Source organism: Girardinichthys multiradiatus, chromosome 8 (assembly GCF_021462225.1).
Source record: "Girardinichthys multiradiatus isolate DD_20200921_A chromosome 8, DD_fGirMul_XY1, whole genome shotgun sequence".
Lineage (NCBI taxonomy): Eukaryota > Metazoa > Chordata > Actinopteri > Cyprinodontiformes > Goodeidae > Girardinichthys > Girardinichthys multiradiatus.
This window is the reverse complement of record NC_061801.1, coordinates 40,389,657-40,415,563: the sequence shown is the minus strand read 5'-3', so window position 1 is coordinate 40,415,563 and position 25,907 is coordinate 40,389,657. Positions and strand designations below refer to the sequence as shown.

Genomic DNA, 25,907 nt, shown 5'->3' with positions numbered 1-25,907 from the left:
CTGGGTTTTCTCTGCTTTATTTAATTGATTTGGCCTATTTTGTAAACATAGTTGGATGTTTCGCTACAAAAGTCATATCAATAAGCAGCAATCAATAAGCTAATAGAAGTGACAAATAAACAAGAATAAATACAGTAATTCAATTCTTTGCACTGGCACCCTTAACATTTACATTTGTGATTAATTAAAATGGTAATAATAGTTGGATACTTTTTAAAAATGTTATATAAATGTTTTGTCACTTTTTTTTTTTTTTGCTTGGTCTTTGTCCTTTTGATCTGATTTGTAGCTCTGATTGAATGTGAGGAACCAAACAACCGTCTGGACAAGTTCACCGGGACGATGTTGTGGAACAGCGAGCGTTATCCTCTGGAAATGGACAACATTCTGCTGCGAGGCTGCACAATCAGAAACACCAATTATTGTCACGGGCTGGTGATCTTTGCAGGTCTGCAGGACATCTGCTCAGCACTAGATTACATCTGTTTTTAGTCACTAGATACAATTTGTTTCAGATCTTTCTTTTAATTTGTATTTTTATTGCCAAATAGAATTTTGCTCACTTGCATAAATTGGCTTAATGACGAATCATCATTTGTATCTTTTGTTTGTAATTTCTGGCATTTCTGCTAAAATGTTTTTTAAAATTTTCAAAAGATAAAATCTTTTCTCTTGAACCATAACTGGGCAATGTTGCAATGTATTTTCAAGACTTTCTTATTATTGACTTGTTGTAGGAGCTGACACCAAAATCATGAGGAATGGTGGAAAAACGAGGTTCAAGAGGACCAAAATTGATGAGCTGATGAACTACATGGTTTACACGGCAAGAGACTGAGAAGTTTTATTGTTTAGTTTATTTTAATTACTCAGGCTTAGCAGTGGCGTTTCTGTTCGAATTTCATTATCCAAAATAAAAACGATAAACAAGTGGTTTGAGAGTCAGTCGACACCCAGATGGTGTGACAGGAGGAAGGTAGGAACTGGGGACGTCTACTGTTGCGCTCCCTAAAGGGAACAGGCATTAAAAGGAGAGTCTAACTGGTGGATTTTCTCTCTGCAGATCTTTGTTCTGCTCATTCTAGTATCAGCTGGTCTGGCCATTGGTCACACCTTCTGGTACGAGGACATCGGTTCCAAGGCCTGGTATCTGTTTGACGGCAAAAGCCAAACCTCCTCCTACAGAGGTTTCCTCAGCTTCTGGGGTTACATCATTGTCCTCAACACCATGGTGCCTATTTCACTCTATGTGAGGTCAGTAAAAGTTCCCATTGGTCCAGATTAAACGGGACTAACCTGAATGCTCAGAGTTTGTATGTTGAAAGTTTATTAGGATTCTACTCAGTTCACTTCATTATATTATGGAAACCTTCAGATTACATGAAAATTTCACTAAGGTTACAGCTTTCTTTCTGAAATCAAATCATTTTCAACTCAATCTAAAAGTATTCACAGATTTGGATCAGAAATTGTTCTTTCTCTGCATTAATATTAGTTTGTTTACAAACCTCAGATTTGTTTCGGCTTCAGTCTGACGCCACAATAATCGCTCTTTCTTTTCAGATATCCAGTGAGTGCTTAAAATAACAGCAGATATTTGTTTTGTGTGCAGTGTGGAGGTGATTCGTTTGGGCCAGAGTAAATTCATCAACTGGGACCTGCAGATGTATTATTCAGAGAAAGACACACCAGCTAAGGTACATCAACAACCTATGGAATATTCTTCTTATTCGCCTGTTTGGGAGGAAAAAGAAAACCAGGCAAACTCTGACACAATGAATCCAAGTTTTTGTAAATTAAAAGAAATGCAACCTCAGGTTATTGTCCTCACCTGTTTCTACATCTGAGAAAGAAACACCGGTTCTTTCTCAGAGTTAAAGACTCATTCTTTTTCACCATACTGTGTGGCTAAGTTCATGGTAATGGAGCTCCAGCTGTCAGAACGATGGCCTCACATTTGATCCTTGGACATTTTAGATTACAGAGAAGCTCATGGTCCCATCAGTGACTGAAAAGTGCCCAGGTCATGTGTCTGCAAAAGAAACCCATATCATCAGCCCTAAATTACTTTTGATACCATGTATATTTGCACAATTCAACCATGTCTTTCTTTCTTCGTTGTAAAAAAACACCAACAGTTGCAGACCTGGAAAATGTTCAGACCCTTATGATTGCGTTCCAGATATGTCCTGTTTTGTGTGTTGAATGTTTAGCTTGTTGGGTTTGGTGAAACCAAGGTTTTTAGGTATATTACATATTTCTTTTGGTTTGAGGGTTGTCAACGTGTCTCCCACAATGATCAAACAGCCGTAATCAATACATATCACAGATTGGCCATTGAAAAAGTTTGCGTTGGATTTCCGAGGCCTGTAAACAATCATAGACATAGGGCTCTTGACTTGGACAGCCAGATATTTAAGAGTCAAATTTGCCCAGGAACAACTTTTTACACTTTAGTGAATCATGAAACAAGGTGGGCTGCTCCTCCTCCTTGTAACTGGGACGCGTTGACTCCATCAGTGGAGGAGTCTCACTATTTTCATCTAAACATAACATCAAGATTATGCTCAGTAATGAAGTCATTGATCAAAAATTGTTTCTGACAGACCTAATGTTTAGAAGAGCCAGTTTAAGTGACAAAGAGGCAGGTAATATTTCTGTGGTAAGGTGCACATTAAAAGGAATAGATTTTGACCCTAATTTTTGTCTGTTCCTTATCTTTTTGGCTTTCTTTTTTCTGTTGCATATTAGCACAGAGATATTACGGCATTCTACCATCAAGGGTAGTCTTATTACATGGACATTGTACATATCACAGGTATGTTTCTGGAACATCCTGACCACAAACAGGTTTGTCATCATTTACATGCGGAGGAGACCAATATGTATAGAGCTGGGGGGGCTTGGTGACTTTTGGTAGAAGCTGGATGATGATTGGGGCTTTGTGGAGAAAATGTGATATTTGGGCATGGAGTAAGTTGTATTTCAAACTTGACTAGGTTTTTCACGTTGTCGGTGAAATCCAGGATAGATGGGTCTGGGCTCAATGGAGATGAGGGAGAGGAGGGTCAGGTCTCGGGGGAAGGAAGTTTGGGCTCCTATGGGGCTACAGGGGTCCTGTTGGAGTCTGGGGAGATTTCATTTGAAATAGGGATGAAGAAGTCTTTGTGTCATTTTTGTTTCTCCAGGATTCATCCTTTTCTGAGCAGGATGCAGTTGTCCTTTAGAACACCGTTCTATCACTTGTTTTGTTCCCTCTTGTCTCCTGTTTGTGGCTGAGGCAGCTGGTGGCTGATTCACAGAATAAAAAATATTGGAAGTCAAGAGTTGTACTACAGACTTAAGACAAAATCCATTTTTCCTCAAAGGATGTCTTTGTTCTGTGAAAACATTGAAGTTGTTGATAAAGTTGAAAGATTTTGCAGCACATGTTTTTAAGCCATTTGTTGATATTCAGCAGTCTACTGAATCTCTCGTCTCCACCCGAACTGTCGCTAGAGGTCCACTGAAAAACACCTTGATATTGAGACCTTGAACTTTGTTAAGCAACTGAATAAAATCCTCTTCCAAGATCTCTGATGTTTGCTTCACAACATCAGGTGCTCCTGTGTGTATGATGAGGCTTTTCACTGTCAAGTCAAGTTTATTTATTTAGTGCTTTTCAGCAACAAGGCACTCAAAACGCTGTACACGAGGAAAAACATTACAATGATACAGAAAATCAAACACAGAAAAACAAATGAAGTGACATTAATAATGCTTGGGAGTTTACTGGTAAGAGCTGGTTCTGATTCAATCTTTCTAATAGAGGTAATTAGTTCATTAAGTCCTCTGAGGTAAGAATTCATCCTGTGCTAGAAGAAAAATGATAATATTAATCCTTGAGGTCGCTGGTAGGTCCAAACTTTTTAAATACTAATAATGTTTGGCTTTCACTGGTATGAAATAGTTGTAATACAATCCTTCTAAGAAATCTAAAAATCTCTGGTCATTGGTGTGAAAACAGCTGTAGTCAAATTTTCATATACTAATAATATTTGGCTTTTGCTGGTAATCCTTCTGTGAAATCTGAAAATCTATGAAAAAGTAATGAAATCACACATTTAGGTAAAGTAAGATAGGAAGAAAAAAAATCATATTTCAGACTCTATTCTGCTCAGAATAGAGTCTGAAATAATACAAAAAACCTCAGCAGGGGTAAGCAACACACACATAAGTAAAGATTTAGCAAGGATACGGTGGAATCTTGAGGGTGTGAATATATATAAGTCTGAGGTGGACGTTTTATCAATCGGCTGCATGGTCCTATCAGCACACAGCTGGTAGGGGAGTGCTGGGGAAGAGAGTCGTGTTTATATAACATCCAGGAGATATTTTGTCTATAGCCAGTTAGCAGAAGTTGCCAAGGCCACATTGGGGCACCAGATTTAGAAAAACAATATATGTTGTGGTTCAGGTAGTTGTGAATTTCCAACTACCTTAAGAGTTTTACTGGTATGTCTCAATTGCAAATCCAAATAGCCAACTTTCTGGTACTTTCTGCAGATCTGGAGTGTACAACTTCTCCAAGATTATATCCTTTAACCTCTGAGTCCAACCGCTGCCAGGCTGCCATTCTGTTGAAGAATCGTGTCCAGCTTGCGATTCTGCTGTCTTAACATTTCAGTCTGAATGTTGATCGCTCTACAGACTCCATCCAACATTGCAGGCAGCTTTGGAACGCTTTGAACAGCCGCCCACGTTTTGCAAATCACTCGATAAGCCAGGCAACCACCAACTCCAAAAAGCAGAAATCCTGTTATCAAAAGTCCAAATATGTACACATCTTCTACGTCCGCGACCGACATCGTAGTCAGGAACACAATCTTCCACTGCTGCCAAGAATCCATTGTGTATCTAGAGAAGAACGTCCCATATGGACAAGAGGGTCTCCTTTATCCTGTCTTCCCGTAGGAAAAAAATCAATTACGTTGAGAGTCCAGCTGACCAAATCCATAATTTACAAGTTTGGTGGATATGCAAAGCGAGGCTCTGAGAAAAACAAAGATAAAACGCAGAAGCAGGGAGGCAGGGAGAGAAAACGCGTGCGTCTTCCACCGAGAGCAACAGAAAGGTTTCTGTCAGATGTTCTTCCATCTTCATCAGTATTTTCTGAGATATGAGACACCATGCTATTGACAAAATTAAATACTTTGGTGTTTCTCTTGCTGCAAAAGTGTTTAATCTCATTCACGACTCCATAATGTACTATTAGGGTTTGTGGATGGTGGCTGGCTCCTTCAGAAGCCGTTTAGGAAGAAACGGTGTAGAGTGCAACCTGTTCTCATACCTTTTGCTGGTGAAAGAAGAGCTTTCTTCGGGGAGTCAGAGTCTTGCAGAATTCCTACTGGAATTCTTGTGTTTTCAGTTGGTTTGCTCCCATCATTTGTTTGCTGCTGTTTTCCTCCTTTTTGCTGGGGTTGAAGAGACTTTCCTCTGTATTGGCAGCCTGGCTGTTTCATTAGGGTGCAGGGTTCGTTCTGTTAGCCCTCTTCCCAGACCCGAAGGAAGGGATTTATGCTTCAGCTTTGTGCTGAGACAGTTCCAGGGAAGAGTGTTGGTCGGTTTACTTTCATTTACTGCAGCATTCTGTTTCTTGGTGGTGCTAGTTAGTTGTCTGTCAGTCTTATCACTGTTTTGAATCATCGGTTGGGTCTCATTGTGATACCCAGCAACTACCTCCACTGTCATTTCAACCCGAAGAAGATTCATTTCCAAAGTTATTTGGGAGAAGTTTGTCAGTCATCTGTGGAAAAAGGAGGCATCTTGTACTGATTAGCTTGTGCTGCTATGAAAGTGCAGCTGCTCCTAGTGTCTGGTGCTTCTCTCAGAAGATTTTAAAATAAAAAAATCCTTGAAAGGTTTTTTTAAAATAGCATTGAGTCTCATTGATTTAAAGTAGTTTAGTCTAGCTTTTCTTCAGTTTTTGGCCGAGAGATGAAAAGTTCAGAGAAAAATAATGGACATAGAGGGCAAAAGGAGAAAGCATCTGAGTGAGCAAAGAGGTGGAAGGCCGGTCCTTCCGACACCACCAGGTTCACCTCTGACTGTCCAGGAGTTCAGTGACGCCCTGGACACCATCTGTCATCTCAAGGAATATGCCTTGATGTTGTTGGGCACGTGGAGGCCATACAAGCTACTGAGAACCATTTGAAATTGCTGCAATGACATTTCAGCTAATTGGACTAGCCTTTTGCTGTTTTTCAATTGACATTTTTCGGTGACTGTTGATTAAAGCCTCTGTAGGTTGATCATTATTATTAAATGATGTGGCATCCTTTTGTTTCTTACATAGTACCCATTCCATATCAGTATGGATATCCAGCATGATTGTTATTCCTATTGAGATCGGATGAGTTTTCAAAGTGTTCCTTAACTTTTTATTTTTGAAATTGCCCTATAACCAGATCAAATGCAATATAAAGGCAGCCAAAACCCCTGGTTTCATATCCGTGCTTACATGGATCATTCACTCAAATGCTTTAATTTGTAGCATCTTACTGTTATTTAACCTCTTACGTTTTACGGAAGCGGCAGAAATGACCTAATTATAACAACAAACCTTTTTGTTTCTGTGTTTTTCTTTCCTGTATTTTCCTGCACAGGCCCGAACGACGACCCTGAACGAACAGCTCGGGCAGATCCAGTATATCTTCTCTGACAAGACTGGAACTTTGACGCAGAACATCATGCAGTTCAAGAAGTGTTCCATTGCAGGGCGGCGTTACGGTACATTAAAAAATTTAGTCAAAATTATCTGGGTTTCTGTGGTTTTAAAAAAAGCCCCTAATGAATCGTAGTTGTCATCCTAAATGTTTGAGTGTAGAAAAGAAACAATTAAAATACTTTGAATTTTGTAAACAGACGTTATACCTTTCTAATTACTTTCTGAACTTATGTAGTTTAAAAATTGCAAATAAAACACATTAGTCACATTTGTCAACCATGATTTTTACAAGATAAAGAGCCACTACTGAATGTGGATTTTCTTTATTATGTTTGAAACTGTGTTTGGTTCTGTTGAAGCAGAAACCCCTTCGCCCATCCCTTTTAACTAACAATTTAAAAATAACAGTTTCAGTATTTAAACTACATTTAATCTCTGAAAGGTTGACGGTTATTCACATTTTACTAAGAGTGTAAAGGCTTCCTGTTTTGTTTTTCCCTGTAACTTTCTGTTTAGGACTGAATTTGTAGGTGTTCTGGAATGGGATGCTGGAATTGCTAAATGTGTAGCTATTGGGTGTGGCTAAATATGAGGCTAAAGCGGCCTAGAGTGTGGCTAAATACGAGGCTGAAGCGGCCCAGTGTGTGGCTAAATACGAGGCTGAAGCGGCCCAGTGTGTGGCTAAATACGAGGCTGAAGCGGCCCAGAGTGTGGCTAAATACGAGGCTGAAGCGGCCCAGTGTGTGGCTAAATACGAGGCTGAAGCGGCCCAGTGTGTGGCTAAATACGAGGCTGAAGCGGCCCAGTGTGTGGCTAAATACGAGGCTGAAGCGGCCCAGTGTGTGGCTAAATACGAGGCTGAAGCGGCCCAGTGTGTGGCTAAATACGAGGCTGAAGCGGCCCAGTGTGTGGCTAAATACGAGGCTGAAGCGGCCCAGTGTGTGGCTAAATACGAGGCTGATGCTGCCCAGTGTGTGGCTAAATACGAGGCTGAAGCGGCCCAGTGTGTGGCTAAATACGAGGCTGAAGCGGCCCAGTGTGTGGCTAAATACGAGGCTGAAGCGGCCCAGTGTGTGGCTAAATACGAGGCTGAAGCGGCCCAGTGTGTGGCTAAATACGAGGCTGAAGCGGCCCAGTGTGTGGCTAAATACGAGGCTGAAGCGGCCCAGAGTGTGGCTAAATACGAGGCTGAAGCGGCCCAGTGTGTGGCTAAATACGAGGCTGAAGCGGCCCAGTGTGTGGCTAAATACGAGGCTGAAGCGGCCCAGTGTGTGGCTAAATACGAGGCTGATGCTGCCCAGTGTGTGGCTAAATACGAGGCTGAAGCGGCCCAGTGTGTGGCTAAATACGAGGCTGAAGCGGCCCAGTGCGGGGCGAAATACGAGGCTGAAGCGGCCCAGTGCGGGGCGAAATACGAGGCTGAAGCGGCCCAGTGCGGGGCGAAATACGAGGCTGAAGCGGCCCAGTGTGTGGCGAAATACGAGGCTGAAGCGGCCCAGTGTGTGGCGAAATAAGAGGCTGAAGCGGCCCAGAGTGTGGCGAAATACGAGGTTGAAGCGGCCCAGTGTGTGGCGAAATACGAGGCTGAAGCGGCCCAGAGTGTGGCGAAATACGAGGTTGAAGCGGCCCAGTGTGTGGCGAAATAAGAGGCTGAAGCGGCCCAGTGTGTGGCTAAATACGAGGCTGAAGCGGCCCAGTGTGTGGCTAAATACGAGGCTGAAGCGGCCCAGTGTGTGGCTAAATACGAGGCTGAAGCGGCCCAGTGTGTGGCTAAATACGAGGCTGATGCTGCCCAGTGTGTGGCGAAATAAGAGGCTGAAGCGGCCCAGTGTGTGGCGAAATACGAGGCTGAAGCGGCCCAGTGCGTGGCGAAATACGAGGCTGAAGCGGCCCAGTGCGTGGCTAAATACGAGGCTGAAGCGGCCCAGTGCGTGGCTAAATACGAGGCTGAAGCGGCCCAGTGTGTGGCTAAATACGAGGCTGAAGCGGCCCAGTGTGTGGCTAAATACGAGGCTGAAGCGGCCCAGTGCGTGGCTAAATACGAGGCTGAAGCGGCCCAGTGTGTGGCTAAATACGAGGCTGAAGCGGCCCAGTGTGTGGCTAAATACGAGGCTGATGCTGCCCAGTGTGTGGCGAAATAAGAGGCTGAAGCGGCCCAGTGTGTGGCGAAATACGAGGCTGAAGCGGCCCAGTGTGTGGCTAAATACGAGGCTGAAGCGGCCCAGTGCGTGGCGAAATACGAGGCTGAAGCGGCCCAGTGCGTGGCTAAATACGAGGCTGAAGCAGCCCAGTGTGTGGCGAAATACGAAGTTAAGGAATCAGCTGAGATGGTTAAGGTATCTGATCAGCATGCCTCCTGGGCGTCTCCCTTTGGAGGTTTTCTGGGCACATCCCACTGTGAGGATACCAGGTAAGACATAGAACTCACTGGAGGGATAAAAATCTCTGCTGGCCTTGGAACGCCTTGGGATTCCCCCAGAATGAGCTGAAGGATGTCGTGAGGAGGGGAATGTTTGGGTTTTTCTTTTGGACCTGTTACTCCCACGACCTGATCTCTGATGAGCGGAAGAGAATGGATGGACAAAAACTCAAATGCGTTTTGTTTCCTGTTTTTATTCTAGCTTTTTGCTTCTTTTCTGACAGGTGATCCAACCACTGCTGAAGGAACATTGCTGGACAAAATAAAGGTACGAGTCCAGTTAGGTCTGCCATGGGAAAAAATATTAAAAAGGTATACAGGTCCTTCTCAAAATATTAGCATATTGTGATGAAGTTAATTATTTTCCATAATTTCATGATGAAAATTTAACATTCATATATTTTAGATTCATTGCACACTAACTGAAATATTTTAGGTCTTTTATTGTCTTAATACGGATGATTTTGGCATACAGCTCATGAAAACCCAAAATTCCTATCTCACAAAATTAGCATATCATTAAAAGGGTCTCTAAACGAGCTATGAACCTAATCATCTGAATCAACGAGTTAACTCTAAACACCTGCAAAAGATTCCTGAGGCCTTTAAAACTCCCAGCCTGGTTCATCACTCAAAACCCCAATCATGGGTAAGACTGCCGACCTGACTGCTGTCCAGAAGGCCACTATTGACACCCTCAAGCAAGAGGGTAAGACACAGAAAGAAATTTCTGAACGAATAGGCTGTTCCCAGAGTGCTGTATCAAGGCACCTCAGTGGGAAGTCTGTGGGAAGGAAAAAGTGTGGCAGAAAACGCTGCACAACGAGAAGAGGTGACCGGACCCTGAGGAAGATTGTGGAGAAGGGCCGATTCCAGACCTTGGGGGACCTGCGGAAGCAGTGGACTGAGTCTGGAGTAGAAACATCCAGAGCCACCGTGCACAGGCACAACCTGGCACCTGCTCACAGTGTCAAAACCACTGGTAAATGGTTTACTGACCATGGTATCACTGTGCTCAATTGGCCTGCCAACTCTCCTGACCTGAACCCCATAGAGAATCTGTGGGATATTGTGAAGAGAACGTTGAGAGACTCAAGACCCAACACTCTGGATGAGCTAAAGGCCGCTATCGAAGCATCCTGGGCCTCCATAAGACCTCAGCAGTGCCACAGGCTGATTGCCTCCATGCCACGCCGCATTGAAGCAGTCATTTCTGCAAAAGGATTCCCGACCAAGTATTGAGTGCATAACTGTACATGATTATTTGAAGGTTGACGTCTTTTGTATTAAAAACACTTTTCTTTTATTGGTCGGATGAAATATGCTAATTTTGTGAGATAGGAATTTTGGGTTTTCATGAGCTGTATGCCAAAATCATCCGTATTAAGACAATAAAAGACCTGAAATATTTCAGTTAGTGTGCAATGAATCTAAAATATATGAATGTTAAATTTTCATCATGACATTATGGAAAATAATGAACTTTATCACAATATGCTAATATTTTGAGAAGGACCTGTATTTAGTAGAAGGAAACATATGTCTGTTCTAGGGTTAATGTTAAATGATTTGGCCTTTTACCACATTCTACAATGATTTAAGTCTAACCACAGGTGTAAAACATACAGATTCCACCATTAAACCATGAAAACCTCACATTAATTGCTGGATCTGATATCATACATAACTTGCATGTAGAGTAAAAGTTGTCTCATACTGGAGAAAAATGCATTTTTGCCTTTCCTGCCTGTTAGCCGGTGGACTGGAGCTGGAACCGCCAGGCTGACAAGAAGTTTGACTTTGTGGACCACTCTCTGGTTGCCAACATCCAATCCAAGAAGGACAAAGACGTTCTGGAGTTTTTCAAACTTCTCTCGCTCTGCCACACAGTCATGGCGGAGAACAACAACGGTAATCATAAAATAAAGATTTGGAGAAGCGTGAAGAAACCTGAGTGCTGCAGTTTAACTGGCAAATGTTTAGTTAAGGGGATTTAAATGAGCGTTGTACATTACCCATTTATATATATTTCTTGCAATCAAACAAAGCGTGCTTGTATATAAAAAGATGAACGAGAAGCACTGTACCTGACAGATTTTGCTCTCATATCCTCTGTTTTTAGGCGAGCTGGTGTATCAGGCTGCGTCTCCTGATGAGGGCGCTCTGGTGACGGCAGCAAGGAATTTTGGCTTTGTTTTTCTGTCCCGTACCCAGGACACGGTCACCATCTTGGAAATGGGGGATGAGAAGACCTACGAGATGCTGGGGCTGCTCGACTTTAATTCTGATCGCAAGCGCATGTCCATCATCTGTAAGAAAGAACATCAACAAACATTACAGCAGCAGCACAGCCTGTTAATGCGAAGACGGGACAGAAATATTTAGGTTTTGTTAAACTGACTCAGGAGTGTTTGATATTAGATGAAGATGAGCCCTTTAACGATGCTATTTACTGGAACATTAGGTTTAGACTAAGAATTGGGTGCAGAAGTTTGAATTTATTATTGATTTATAATCCACCGAATTATAAATGCAAACTCAATATATATATATAAACATTCAGCTAAGTCTTTTCCTAAATGGTTTGGAAGGTTCCGGACCTGATTGGAACAGATAAAGGTCCAGTTTGCCAGCACCCATTGATTAATACTCTGAACAATACGAGAGCCAAGAAACTCGGTTCGGTACTGAATGTACACTAGTTGGGGAAAGACTTAGGGAACCATTTATAAACGGCTGCATTCAAAGGTCATCATTTTAAACAATTGTACAAAAGTACCAGTTGTTCAGATGTGCTATGGTCCAGAAAAAGATCCAAGCTCTCCCAATCAGATGAAACAAGGTTGGTTAGGATGTTGACAACAATCCAGAAACCACCAGTGTCGCCGTTTTACATAATCATGTTCTGACAGGGTGCCAACAAGGAACAAAAACGCTGCTCCAAAATCAGCACCTTCAGCCTGCACTCAGAGCTGCAGATGCTGACATGGACAAACCAAATCTGTTGTAGAGGATGTGTTTATGGTTGGAAAACCCAAGCATTGAGCTGTTTGGTCATAATGATTAGAAATACCTTTGGACTCAAGTTGAGGCTTTCAAACTTAACAACTGCCAGTCATGGTGGCATCATGCTATGGCCTTGTTTTGCTGCCAGTGGTACTGGTCCATTCAATCATCTTAGATGGTTAAAACTTAGACACAATTAGGTGTTCCAACAAGACAACAATCTTAAACTCATCTAAACTGGGTTTTGGGATGGATGAAGCTGGCTAACAAACTTCCGGGATGGTCCTTCCAAACCTCCAACCCTTATCCTTGATAAAAATATATGGACTAAAATCAGAGTCAGAGCCATGAAACCAGCAAACTAATTCAAATCAGCTCTACCGTGTCTGCCAAGAATAGTGGTCTAATATCCAGACAGACTTATGACGGAAGTTTGTTTGTTTTTGGCTGCAAATCTTATGAGGCTGTTGAAAAGCTTCCTAAAGGAGAGTTAACCAAATCCTGAGGGATTGATTAAATGTTGAAGCCAGTATGTATAATTCTGACCCTGTGTGGTTGAGAGATAATTCACTGTAAATTTGAAGCTCTGTACAAACTAATTGCAGTTGAATAAACAGTGTTTTTTTTTTGTGTGAATTTAACGACATTCTTAGTTAGACAGACATCGGTCGAGGTGTTGCTTCATATCTGAAAGCTATGATTTTCCCATTTTCTTATTAAAAGCACACATTTTTGTGTGACCTCTCAATCTGTCTTGTTTTTTAGTGAAGTTTCCTGATGGCCGTATTCGTCTGTACTGTAAAGGAGCCGACACAGTCATCTATGAGCGGCTCTCCCCGAACACCAGACACAAAGAGACCACCCAGACTGCCTTGGATGTGAGTTTATATCTCTTCACTTGCGTGGTAGCAGCATGAGTGCTCTGATGGGAAAGAATTTATTTTCTTGTTTTTGTCTTGCAGGAGTTTGCCAATGAGACGTTGAGGACGCTCTGCCTGTGTTACAAAGACATCAGCGCGAGGGACTTTGAGGCTTGGTCCCGGAAACACAAAGAGGCCCAGGTGAACATGGTGGACCGGGATGCTGCCCTGGACATAGTTTATGAGGAGATTGAGAACAACTTGATGGTGGGTGGAAAAGACACAAATTAACTTCAAGGTTTTAAAATCCAGTGCTAAAAGTTTTTTGTTTTTATTAATCAAATTTATTGTGTTCAGCTGATTGGAGCAACCGCTATCGAGGATAAACTTCAGGACGGAGTTCCGGAAACCATTGCCAAACTGGCCATGGCTGACATAAAGATCTGGGTCCTGACAGGTGATAAGAAAGGTAAGTTCTCCTTCAGACTGTAGAGAGGATCTAAAACGACATCCCTGTAAAGACCGAAAGCAATCGAGATGTTTTTCTCTTCCCTTCAGAGACAGCAGAAAACATCGGTTATTCCTGCACCCTTCTGAGAGATGACATGCAGATCCATTATGGAGAAGATGTTAAGTGAGTTGATTAAAATTATGCAGCTGAAATAGGTTCAACCAATCAGCATTAGAAATGCTCAGTGGTATCAGCATACCATCACATGAAATGCTTGAAAATGGTCCACTGGGAACACCACTCTATGCTCTAGATCAGGGATATCAAACTCCAGTCTTTAAGGGCAGGTGTCCAGCAACTTTTAGATGTGGCTGTGGTCCAGCAAACCCGAATTAATTGGCTGAATTACCTCCCCAGTATGAAGTCAAGTTCTCCAGAGTCCTGCTAATAACCTAATTATTGGACTTGGGTGTGTGAAAGCAGTGACGCATCTAAAAGTTGCAGGACACCGGCCCTTGAGGCCTGGAGTTTGACACCTGTGCTCTAGACGTTCCCAACGGTATTATACTAATAACTGAAAACCATACCAAGTTAGTAGCAGGCATGGTTTCATTTTCCTCAGTAAGGGACAGTATATAATTTGGCTAAAACAATCCTTTAAATAATCCTAAACAGTTTTTAGTCCAGTTCTGCCCAGAAATCTAAGTACAAACCTAAGATGCATCAGAACATTTACATGTGACATGAAGCTTTCTTTCCTTACACCAATGTAAGACCTTAACACTTTCATATTTAATTTTTTTGGGATATTTGCAGTGAAAAGCTGATGAGCCGTCAGTCCAAAAGAAGAAATGAACCTTCATCAGTGTTTCGAGCTGGCAAAAAGAAGCCTTCTGAACCCTACTTCCCTGGATCTAACAAAAATGCTCTCATCATCACTGGAGGATGGCTGGTTGGTGTTGTTTGAAAATGATCTCAAATTGCATTTTATGGTATTTATAATATATAATCAAGCTTGCACACCCCATTCTGCTGGCAGTACATAACACACTCCATTGTTTCCTGAAGAATATCTTGAAAGTTGTAGGAAGTTGCTTGGGAACGCACACTACCCAAGAGGTTCCCCCAGGGAGCACCTCCTCTCTAAAATCTTGTACAGCTCGAGCGTACCTGACTCCCTAGACGTCCAGGCGTACTTGAGGTTGACTCGAAGCAGACGTCTGCCGGACAGGTCCACACAAAGCTTTTTATGGCTACATACGCTGTCACATTATAAACTGCTCAGTCGGATAAAGTCACACAGCTCTGAGCAACCAGTCGCAAGGATGCACAGCGTCACAGCCACTCTCTGCACCTCACCGACAGGTGTATTCCCCTGACCTTTTAACACCTTTAACACCACCTTCTTTTCTTTTTGTTTTTCCAAAGCTACAAGGTGCTGCTCACAAAACACCGGACTTTGTGGGAGCCTGAAGTGGTTCCTCCAGGAGTGGAGGCTCTGGCAACAGTACAATATACAGGTCCTTCTCAAAAAATTAGCATATTGTGATAAAGTTCATTATTTTCCATAATGTCATGATGAAAATTTAACATTCATATATTTTAGATTCATTGCACACTAACTGAAATATTTCAGGTCTTTTATTGTCTTAATACGGATGATTTTGGCATACAGCTCATGAAAACCCAAAATTCCTATCTCACAAAATTAGCATATCATTAAAAGGGTCTCTAAACGAGCTATGAACCTAATCATCTGAATCAACGAGTTAACTCTAAACACCTGCAAAAGATTCCTGAGGCCTTTAAAACTCCCAGCCTGGTTCATCACTCAAAACCCCAATCATGGGTAAGACTGCCGACCTGACTGCTGTCCAGAAGGCCACTATTGACACCCTCAAGCAAGAGGGTAAGACACAGAAAGAAATTTCTGAACGAATAGGCTGTTCCCAGAGTGCTGTATCAAGGCACCTCAGTGGGAAGTCTGTGGGAAGGAAAATGTGTGGCAGAAAACGCTGCACAACGAGAAGAGGTGACCGGACCCTGAGGAAGATTGTGGAGAAGGTCCGATTCCAGACCTTGGGGGACCTGTGGAAGCAGTGGACTGAGTCTGGAGTAGAAACATCCAGAGCCATCGTGCACAGGCGTGTGCAGGAAATGGGCTACAGGTGCCGCATTCCCCAGGTCAAGCCACTTTTGAACCAGAAACAGCGGCAGAAGCGCCTGACCTGGGCTACAGAGAAGCAGCACTGGACTGTTGCTCAGTGGTCCAAAGTACTTTTTTCGGATGAAAGCAAATTCTGCATGTCATTCGGAAATCAAGGTGCCAGAGTCTGGAGGAAGACTGGGGAGAAGGAAATGCCAAAATGCCAGAAGTCCAGTGTCAAGTACCCACAGTCAGTGATGGTCTGGGGTGCCGTGTCAGCTGCTGGTGTTGGTCCACTGTGTTTTATCAAGGGCAGGGTCAATGCAGCTAGCTATCAGGAGATTTTGGAGCACTTCATGCTTCCATCTGCTGAAAAGCTTTATGGAGATGAAGATTTCATTTTTCAGCACGACCTGGCACCTGCTCACAGTGCCAAAACCACTGGTAAATGGTTTACTGACCATGGTATCACTGTGCTCAATTGGCCTGCCAACTCTCCTGACCTGAACCCCATAAAGAATCTGTGGGATATTGTGAAGAGAACGTTGAGAGACTCAAGACCCAACACTCTGGATGAGCTAAAGGCCGCTATCGAAGCATCCTGGGCCTCCATAAGACCTCAGCAGTGCCACAGGCTGATTGCCTCCATGCCACGCCGCATTGAAGCAGTCATTTCTGCAAAAGGATTCCCAACCAAGTATTGAGTGCATAACTGTACATGATTATTTGAAGGTTGACGTTTTTTGTATTAAAAACACTTTTCTTTTATTGGTCGGATGAAATATGCTAATTTTGTGAGATAGGAATTTTGGGTTTTCATGAGCTGTATGCCAAAATCATCCATATTAAGACAATAAAAGACCTGAAATATTTCAGTTAGTGTGCAATGAATCTAAAATATATGAATGTTAAATTTTCATCATGACATTATGGAAAATAATTAACTTTATCACAATATGCTAATATTTTGAGAAGGACCTGTACAGTATACAGTCTGTTTTTCCTGAAAAGTACCTTGTGAGTTGCTGGCCAGTATCAGCTTCACCCTTTTCCTGAGGAGTGCTGCCTCCTGGCTAGTTTCCCAGGGAGTAGCCTTTCTTAAGTGGTTCCTGTGAACTACTAGGTTACAAGTCACCTCATTATAAAGCACCGTTTGTGAAGTTTCCTGTAAGTTATGGTAAAGTCCCAGCTTAAAATCTGATAAAGCAATCCGTTTCCCAAAAGTAAGTTCTGGAAAATAACATTGAACATCTGGGAAAGTACCGTCTTCGTCCTTTTTCCAAGTCTGTTTCTAACTTATTAAAATAGTTTTTTGAAAAAATAAATAACAGAACTCATTATATTGTGTGTTTTCTTAGAACGAGATTCTTTATGAGAAAAAGAAGAAACGCCGCAAGCTTCGTCTTCGCCGGTTAGGAAAGAGGCAAACTCCGAGCAACCCTCAGGATCCGATGAACGACTGGGAAAAGGAAATGAGACAAGTAAGACTAACATGTAGAACCACAATGCCTTCGGTGATGTCATCGTTGTTGCAGATAAACTGAACATACAATTGATTTGAGTTTTATAGTTGTTAGTGGGGAGAAATACCCCCTACAGACCACTAGAGGGAGCTGTTGTACCACAGTTGGAGAACAAAAGCTTGCTGTCATGTCTAATGACCACTTCAGCTTATGTTTACACGTTGGTACAGACATGTTGAATGTCTTTTTGTCCTATAGATCGACTTTGTGGATATGGCCTGTGAGTGCGAAGCGGTAATCTGCTGCCGCGTCACGCCGAAACAAAAGGCTAACGTTGTGAGTTTGGTGAAGAAGTACAAGAAGGCCGTGACGCTGTCCATCGGAGATGGAGCAAATGATGTCAACATGATCAAAAGTAAGGAAGCAAATTACCTGCTAGAGCTATTTTTTTTATTTTTTATTTGTCCAATCCCCAAACAAACCATCCTGGTTCAATATCTTCTGTCCCTCCAGCTGCTGACATCGGTGTTGGCATCAGCGGTCAGGAGGGGATGCAGGCAGTCATGTCCAGCGACTACGCCTTTGCCCAGTTCCGTTACCTGCAGCGCCTCCTGCTGGTGCACGGCCGCTGGTCCTACATCAGGATGTGCAAGTTTCTGCGTTTCTTCTTCTTCAAGAACTTCGCCTTCACTCTGGTCCATTTCTGGTACTCCTTTTTCAGCGGATACTCCTCTCAGGTCAGAAGCACTTCTCGATACAGTTAGTGATTTATGTTTCTAAGACTTAATTATGATGATCTGGCATCTGGTGTTTTAATAACATCACATCAATCTAAAACTGCTAAAATGTGAGAACTGCCCACAATAAATGTGAAATAAATGTGATCAAGATTAAACACTACAAGCAGCACATTTCTTCATACCGAGCTTGCACCAATAGTATGAGTGTGCAAACATCAGAAATCTTTTGGTTTTGCAAGATTAATAACTAATAAATAATAATAATAATTAATCAACAAGTTTAATACTGATACATTTCTGCAGAGTTTGAACCTAAGTGTTTGGACTTTCAACAAGGTTTTGTTTGTTTTTTATTGGTCATTCATTCAGAAAATTCACCATTATTTCCGCCATCTTTGCTGTGTAAAGCTCACTTTTACCCAGTTTTCTCTGCATAATCTCACCTAATTTGAATAAATGTGATTGGACCGAGCCACCTGGGGAAATATATTGATGAAGCTTGCTGTAGAGGGTCTGAAAAAATTGATCTGTTTTGATAGCTGGGCTTATAAGGGATGGAAATGGGTAACGAGTAAATTCAAGACAAAGTTAAACACAACAATAACAAAAGATTTTATTTTATGCCCTATTTCTTTATATTTTCTATATAAATCCTCACTTTCTTGCAGTCTTTAAAGTACCTTCAGAACATTTGGAGAACCAATTAAAGGTTGGGAACACCAAACATCCTGCCTTCTGAGAACTAGTATCTTCTTTCCCACAGGTCGCCTATGAAGACTGGTTCATCACACTCTACAATCTGGCCTACAGCAGCTTACCAGTTCTTCTTGTTGGACTCCTCGATCAGGTAAAAACTTTGTTCTCTAGATAACTGATTCATTATGTTGCAGAACGATCTGAAACCTTTTTATTTTACCCGTTTTCAGTAAACCATCCTGTTAGTTTCCAGACAGCAGCTTCTAAGGTTCCTGAGGAGCGGGCTGTAAGGCTGTGGTGCCCAAAGCTAGGGTCACAAAGTACATTAATTGACCAAAAAATGGTTGTGATAACGCTTGTTTTGTGACGTTGGAGCAGGAAGACCATTTAAAAATGGATAAAAGCAATTTACTGGCTGTTGATGCAGTTTGTGCCATCATCTTGAAATATTCTGTGGATCAGAAGCTAGAACATGTAGAGAAGCTGCTCTGAAGGTCCTCTATAACGTTGACATATTGTGCAATTTAAAAAATTGTGCAGGACTTGAACATGTGACACTGTGTTAGTGCTTCATGACTGTAACCGCTGTTCCACCCCACAAAGATGGATGCCAGACTGTATGACTTTTTGCTGCAGCACAATCGGGTAGATCCAGCTGGTATGTCAGTCCATCAATAGATGAACGGCAAGATATTGTACTTATGAGTCAGACGGTGAGAAGAGGATGCAAAACAGACACCAATAGAGACAGAAAAAGATAGCAGCAGTCACACTGCATAATTTTACCTGAAGATATCACACACAGCTTATCTATATTTGTCGCTGTGTGTTGGAGCTCTAAATGGTTCTGTGGGTTCAACAAAAAGTGCTGCAGTACACCTGATAATACCCAAAGGTTCCATTAGATTAATTTTAGAGTTCTAGAAAGAAGTTTAGGGGAAAAACTTGCCTGAGATTCTCAGAGTATCATCAAAGTTTCCCAGGAAACTTCCCAAAGTTCCCAGGAACTGGCCAAGTTATGACTAATAATATGACCCGGTTCCCAGAATAGACCTTCGGGTTTTGGAAAAATAACTTGTAAATCCAAACATTTTTTTATATAATGTTTTTCATAAAGAATTTCGTTAGAATCTAAATCAGTTAAATCTGATTTATTCTAGCGGGGATGTGAGTTTGGATGAGATCCTTGTTTGATCCTTTATAAGAATATCCTTTTTCAACATGCAGGTGGTGGAAGTCGTGTTAGTTCCCCAGGGTTATCTTCTATATGCTTGAAATGAATATTAGGCTGTTTTATTGCCACTGCCAATGCCTCCATGCAGGATAATGTTATGTGCATGCTCATACGTGCCTCATAACGTCCACCAGGTGGTGCTGCAGCACCATCTGAACACTTGCAGTGCTCTTGTTAGCTGCAGAAACTAAATTTTGCTAAAATGATCCAAATTCACAGAATTAAAAGCATTCATAGTCCAAATACTGATATTTAGAAAAAATATCACTAAAATAAAAAACGTTATTTATTCTTTGCCTTAAATAAAGGAGAGGTTTTAATGAGCAGAATTTGAACCTGTTTAGTCTAACTCGGACCTAAACACTAAACTCAAGCAGGCACAAATAAAGAAAAATACGTTTAGACCCAAAAAGCAAAGACAAAGTCAAACGTGTTTTGTGTTGACCGCTTTTTGGTTCCTCTTGACTCTGCAGGACCTGAACGACCGACTCAGCCTAAAGTTTCCAAAGCTGTATCTACCCGGCCAGCAGGGGACGCTGTTCAACTACAAGAACTTCTTCATCAGCTTGTTCCACGGCATCTTTGTGTCTCTCGTCATTTTCTTCATCCCGTACGGAGCATTCCTGCAGACCATGGGTCAGGATGGAGAGGCTCCCTCCGACTACCAGTCCTTTGCTGTTGTTACTGCCTCATCTTTGGTTTTCACTGTAAACCTGCAGGTTAGACGATTCAGTTCAGTTCTCACCTTAAATAATCAAATATTCCGCATTCTTTCTGGTCCACATCGTTTCTATTTAATATACACCTATTTCCACAAATCAACCTGCAGCTTTTCTTCCTTCTTTCAACACTGAGCTACACCTCAGAAAATTAAAATATTATGAAAAAGTTTAATATTTTTTGTCCCTCATTTTCAAAAGTGAAACTTCCTCCTTGTGGAGGGGAAGCCAAAAAAGGCCAATGCTAAAGATGCTGGTTATTATCAGATAGGTATATGCAAGCACATTCGTAGAAAGTTGAGTGGAAGGAAAAAGTGTGGGATGAAAAGGGGCATCAGCATCATGGATAACTACAGCCTTGAGAGGATTGTCAAGCAAAAAAATCCTACATATGGGCTCTTGGCATCTTACCCGGGCTAAGAGAAACAGAACTGGACCCTTGCTCAGTGGTCCAAAGTCTTCAGATGAAAGTAAATTCTGCATTTCATTTGGAAATCAAGGTCCCAGAGTCTGGCGGAAGAGTGGAATGGAGAGGAACAGAATCCACTTTGCTTGAAGTCCAGTGTGAAGTTTCCAGTTTGTGATGGTTTGGGTTGCCTTGTCATCTGCTGGTTCAGGTCCATTGGGTTTTTTGAAGTCCACAGTCAAGACAGCTATCTACTGTGGGAGAAGGAAGTTAACCTAAAATTATAAAAATGATGAAAAGACAAATGGTTTCCTCTCAAAGTCAACGCAGGGGACCTTTTAATTCAGAACATATTTCTGAATACATCTTCATAATACAGAATCCCACAGAATCCCAAATCCCTTACATGAGTCAAAGCGTATATATTCAAAAGTCATATCATTGTTGTGTATGTGAAACCCATGACAAATCCAATGTATCCTTTCCATTTAAGAAACGTTTTGGCAAACAACTCTGGACTCTTAGCAGCCCTTACAGGAATCACAAGACTAGAATCACATCTGGAAGATTTCAAAACGGTTGCATCACAACAGCCTCTTTGCTCTTATCAACCACTCATTCCACAGCCGGTTTTCCATATTTAGGCAAACAAGGTGCAAATGGGGCTCTTTCTAAGAATCATTGTTCTCACGGGTCAAGAGTTTCCTTATCTGAACAAGTTCCTGGACGGGCCTTACCGGCCTGCTCAGGAACTGTTTTCTTATGTCCAGAACAGAATTCACTTTCACATATGGCAAGAACAACAGTATCCCTTTTAATCTACCAAACTACCAGGACATTTTAGATCACTTCATGCTTCCTTCTGCTGACAAGCTGCATGGAGATGCCAATTTCAATGTCCACCAGGACTTGGTACCGGCCCACACTGCCAAAGGTACCAGAAGGTGGTTTAATGACCATGCTGGTACTGAAATGAGAGACGATAAATATTGAACTTTTTCATCATGTTCTAATTTTGTTTTGATTTACCTGTAATTCCTGTTCTGATAGTCACTCTAGTGGTTTATGTCAAAGTGTGGTTGTAATGGATCTAAGGTAGTCTTTGAGGGCCAAAAATCATCAGAACATCTTCAACTTGGCAACAAACAAGAGAAAAGAACCTGAGGATCCTGGCATCCAGCTGTTCTAATTCTTCTGTCTCTGTTCAGATCTCTCTGGACACGTCGTATTGGACCTTTGTGAGCTGTTTTGCCGTTCTGGGCAGCATAGCCATCTACTTTGGGATCATGTTTGACATCCACAGCGCTGGAATCCATGTTATCTTCCCCTCGGTGTTCACATTCACAGGTTGGTTTGTCTGTTCGGCTGTAGGGCTGACCACCACTGTTTCTATAAAATGCTTCGCTAATCTTAATTGGATCGTTGCCCCAGACATTTCTTCAGCTTTAAGCTTTACTAGTGCAGAAAACAGAGGGGAAACAGTGATGTAATAATATATGAGACACATCCCCTGAAATGCCTTAAGTTTAAATAGCAGAATAATATGTTCTGTGATGGTAATTCAACCAGATGAGTTGAATGATGTGTCTGTGACTGTAGGTGCAGCATCAAATGCTCTGCGTCAGCCCTATCTGTGGTTAACCATCATCCTGACGGTGGGGCTCAGTCTGCTGCCCATCGTCTGCATCCAGTTCCTTCATAAAACCATCTGGCCCTCGGTTGGAGACAAGGTGAGACTTCCTGATTTGGTCAAAACTTTCTGTCAAAATCCCAAAACTAAGCAACCAGGTTCTGGTCATTGGAGTTGAAGTGAAAGTGTTTTCTTTGACAGTGATTGTGTCTTGAGACTCACTGTAATCATTGTTAGAAAATGATTTTATCACCTAAGAAACATCTCTAAGCCAAGATGTTTTATATCAAACACAGAACTAGAAAAGATTATCCATGTTCTGTTGACCCGCTTGGACTACTGCGATTGTCTTTTCACCTGTTTTTATGTAAGGCATGTATGGATCGCCTTCAGACTGGGCAGTGATGCTTTTAACCTGCGCTAACAAGAGAGACCACATAACCCCAGTTCTTGAGTCATTGTTCATTTGGGAAACCAGTTTAAGATGTTGGTCTTAACGTTTAGGGCTCTCCATGGCTAAGCCCCTTGATCTTGATAATTTCCTTTAATCCAGAAACACATTAATGATCTAGATCTGAACACAGCGTCTGCTTCCTGAACAGTTGACAGAAGAGATGATCAGCTTCAAAACAAGCCAGTGTTCAGTTTGTTATTGACCTGTCATGAACTTTAACATTTAACATGCTAACTGAAGCCTGCATGCCCCAAGATGGCGCTCTTTTTAGCTTTTTCAATTTCTCACAATATTACAAGCTGTGACCATGTGATGAATTGGCTGAGAGGTCCACTCCTGGAAAGACTGCCAGCAGCTCTAGATGTTTCTCCTCTCATGAATGATCCTTAGGCTTCAAGTAGTTTGTAAGCGACCTTATAGCCCTTCCCGGATTAAAGGGCAGCAACCGTTGCTCCTTATTGCCTTGGCATTGTGCAAACAAACAGCTCAAACTGCCAGAGCTTCTGCTTTTATAGAGCTTCTCACACTGATTATTGGTTAATCAATGAACCTCCTCATGGATTCATACGAAAACACTGCGGATTGTCTTTAGTTTTTTAACTTATTTAATGCTAAATTACACTAATGCTTTAATATAGATTTTTATTTTAATTTTACAAAATTATACTGTAGGGACACCTTTTGTTACACTTCTCCTCATCCTGCAGGTCCAGAGGAACAGGAGGAAGTATGAGATGCAACTGGAGGAGGAGGAAAAGAAGAAAAAGACCTCAAGTTTCCAGCGAAACAGAGCTTCCCGACGCTCCGCCTATGCCTTTTCCCACACGCCCGGCTACGCCAACCTCATCTCGACTGGGCAGAGCATCCGACGGCGCCAGACGGCACACGGTGGGAACGCCGGCAGGAGGCCTGCCCTCTAGAGACGGTGGCCCGAGGAAGAGCAAAGCTGCAGCTGGAGGAGCTGGAAACATCTGGAGGAATTTATTTCTGTGGATCGGTCCTTTTTAGTTTCTGAAAGAGCCTCAGAGGGGGACAGGAGGACCCGAAGTGCTGAGAAGTGACAAATGAATGCCTCCTGGTTGGGCTTTGCACCATCTAGGCACAAACTGATAACTTGAAACACTCACCGAAGAGATGACCTCCGTTACCGGGGGTTTGATGTCACCTGCGTGACTGACAATGTTGTTTAACTCAGGATTATTTTTAAATAAGAGCCTTATTTTTAGTAAGATGGCAACCACTGCGGTTGCCATGAAGCTAGAACGTTATTTAATGTCGTAGTCTTTGGTAGTTTTGGCCTCGCATCCAATCTGCAATAATTAAAATTAAAGTTCCAGTTAAGTTCTGCTATGATTCTACTTGTTGGGCCCAAAGGTTTTTCTTCACCATAAAACATCAATGTAAGGGGGGGGGGATTTTTCTATGCCAGGCTGTACAAGATGTTTCTTAGAATGTGTCCTAATTTAAAAATTTGTTGTAAATTCAGCTTTTTCTGTTTATGTAAAAATGTTCGAGTGTGCTAAAACACTTTCTAATCAACTGGAGGAACTTTTTTCTCCTTTAATGGCTTTTAAACTATTTTTCCTGATCAGTTTGGATTATTGTTCTTTACTGTTTTACAACTTTTTTTCTGTAAAGCTCTTAAAGATGTTTTCAATTTAAAGAAAATGAACTCAGATGCTTCTCTTAGACTCTTTGGTGAAAGATTTACAGTTTATTTTTTATTTCTTAAAAGTTTAATCACTACTCGTTAACTCAGTAAAAATTAGGATTTCCTTATTGTGTCACTTGTTTACTTGGCTAAGATGTTTTTCATCGTGTTTTTCCAGGTCTGCTATCAAATTTAGGACTTTTAGGACAAACCTCTAAGCCAAAAACTGATCATTCAGGTTCTGACTGTTACTGGATCTTCATGTTAATGTTCATTAATGAGGTGAACAGAGGTTGTTCTTAACGTGATGTATTTTATCCTTTGGTTGTTAATAAAAGCCAGCGACACATTTAGCAATATGACTGATGGATGTTTTTTTCCCAAAGAGATGTTTTATTTTTATTTAAGAAGTTGTTGAAAATTACTGGTCAAATTAATAAAATGCTCATTTTAACATAAATTTGTTAGAAATGCCAACAAACAGCTGGCTCGTGACTGAAGCTTGGTTTGAATGGTCCAATATGCAGCAGGGGTCTCCACCTCCAGTCCTGGAGAGCTGCTGTCCTGCAGCTTTTAGATGCATTCCTGCTCCAACACACCTGAAGCAATGAATGGCTTGTTACCAGGGCTCTGCTGAACCTGATGGCATGCTGAAGAGGTGATTCAACCATGTGATTGAGGTGTGCTGGAGCAGAGATGTATCCAAAAACTGCAGGACCGTAGCTCTCCAGGACTGGACTTGGGGACCCCTACCACACAGAAGAGATATTCATAAAAAACAAACTAGTTAGAAGCTGTTGTTGGGCTCTCTTGTTGATATAAAAGCCTGGAAGAACTCAAACTTTTTCCACCTCAACAATAATAAAACGGAGGTCATGGTATTTGGGAGATCATATGTTTAATATAACTCTTAAACCCTTTCTGTCATGCAATCACTCTTCTGTCAACATAAGTCCAGTTCTGGCTCCTGATCATTACATGACTGTTGTAGGTTTTAAGGGACTCATGGTCTTGCCAGTCAGATTTGAAGGAACTTTTTAAAGGCTACATACCCACAAGATCACTGAGGTCAAACAACCAGTTGTTTTTAGATGTTCCGAGGTCCAGTCAGAAACCTAGAGGTGATCCTGCCTTCTCTGCCGCAGCCCCAAAACTGTGGAATAATCTACTGATCCATATTAGAGCCGCTCATAATCAAGACCTTTTAAAGACCCGCCTCTAGTTTGGATTTGGAGTTAAATGCAGTTTAGCTGGTTCAGTTTATACATTTTTATTTTTAATCTTTGACTGCCGTTTTTTTTTTTTTGTCAATTTGTTTAATTTCTA

The 25,907-nt window shown here is 41.8% G+C and overlaps 1 protein-coding gene across 2 annotated transcripts in view; it reads left to right on the top strand.

The window, feature by feature from the left end:
- atp8b1 (ATPase phospholipid transporting 8B1) overlaps window positions 1–24,934 on the top strand; it is a 44,768-nt gene extending 19,834 nt beyond the window's left edge. For both annotated transcript variants that reach the window (XM_047373376.1, XM_047373377.1), the window contains 21 exons: window positions 290–448; window positions 738–826; window positions 1,064–1,254; window positions 1,613–1,697; window positions 6,645–6,768; window positions 9,350–9,393; window positions 10,880–11,036; window positions 11,248–11,436; window positions 12,897–13,009; window positions 13,094–13,258; window positions 13,349–13,460; window positions 13,550–13,625; window positions 14,259–14,394; window positions 16,947–17,069; window positions 17,310–17,466; window positions 17,565–17,788; window positions 18,555–18,638; window positions 20,195–20,440; window positions 22,055–22,193; window positions 22,446–22,576; window positions 23,638–24,934. In XM_047373376.1, the coding sequence (XP_047229332.1) occupies window positions 290–448; window positions 738–826; window positions 1,064–1,254; window positions 1,613–1,697; window positions 6,645–6,768; window positions 9,350–9,393; window positions 10,880–11,036; window positions 11,248–11,436; window positions 12,897–13,009; window positions 13,094–13,258; window positions 13,349–13,460; window positions 13,550–13,625; window positions 14,259–14,394; window positions 16,947–17,069; window positions 17,310–17,466; window positions 17,565–17,788; window positions 18,555–18,638; window positions 20,195–20,440; window positions 22,055–22,193; window positions 22,446–22,576; window positions 23,638–23,850 (2,957 nt within the window). In that variant the 3' untranslated portion in view covers window positions 23,851–24,934. The remainder of the gene's footprint in view (window positions 1–289; window positions 449–737; window positions 827–1,063; window positions 1,255–1,612; window positions 1,698–6,644; window positions 6,769–9,349; window positions 9,394–10,879; window positions 11,037–11,247; window positions 11,437–12,896; window positions 13,010–13,093; window positions 13,259–13,348; window positions 13,461–13,549; window positions 13,626–14,258; window positions 14,395–16,946; window positions 17,070–17,309; window positions 17,467–17,564; window positions 17,789–18,554; window positions 18,639–20,194; window positions 20,441–22,054; window positions 22,194–22,445; window positions 22,577–23,637) is intronic.
- Window positions 24,935–25,907: the final 973 nt, after the last annotated feature.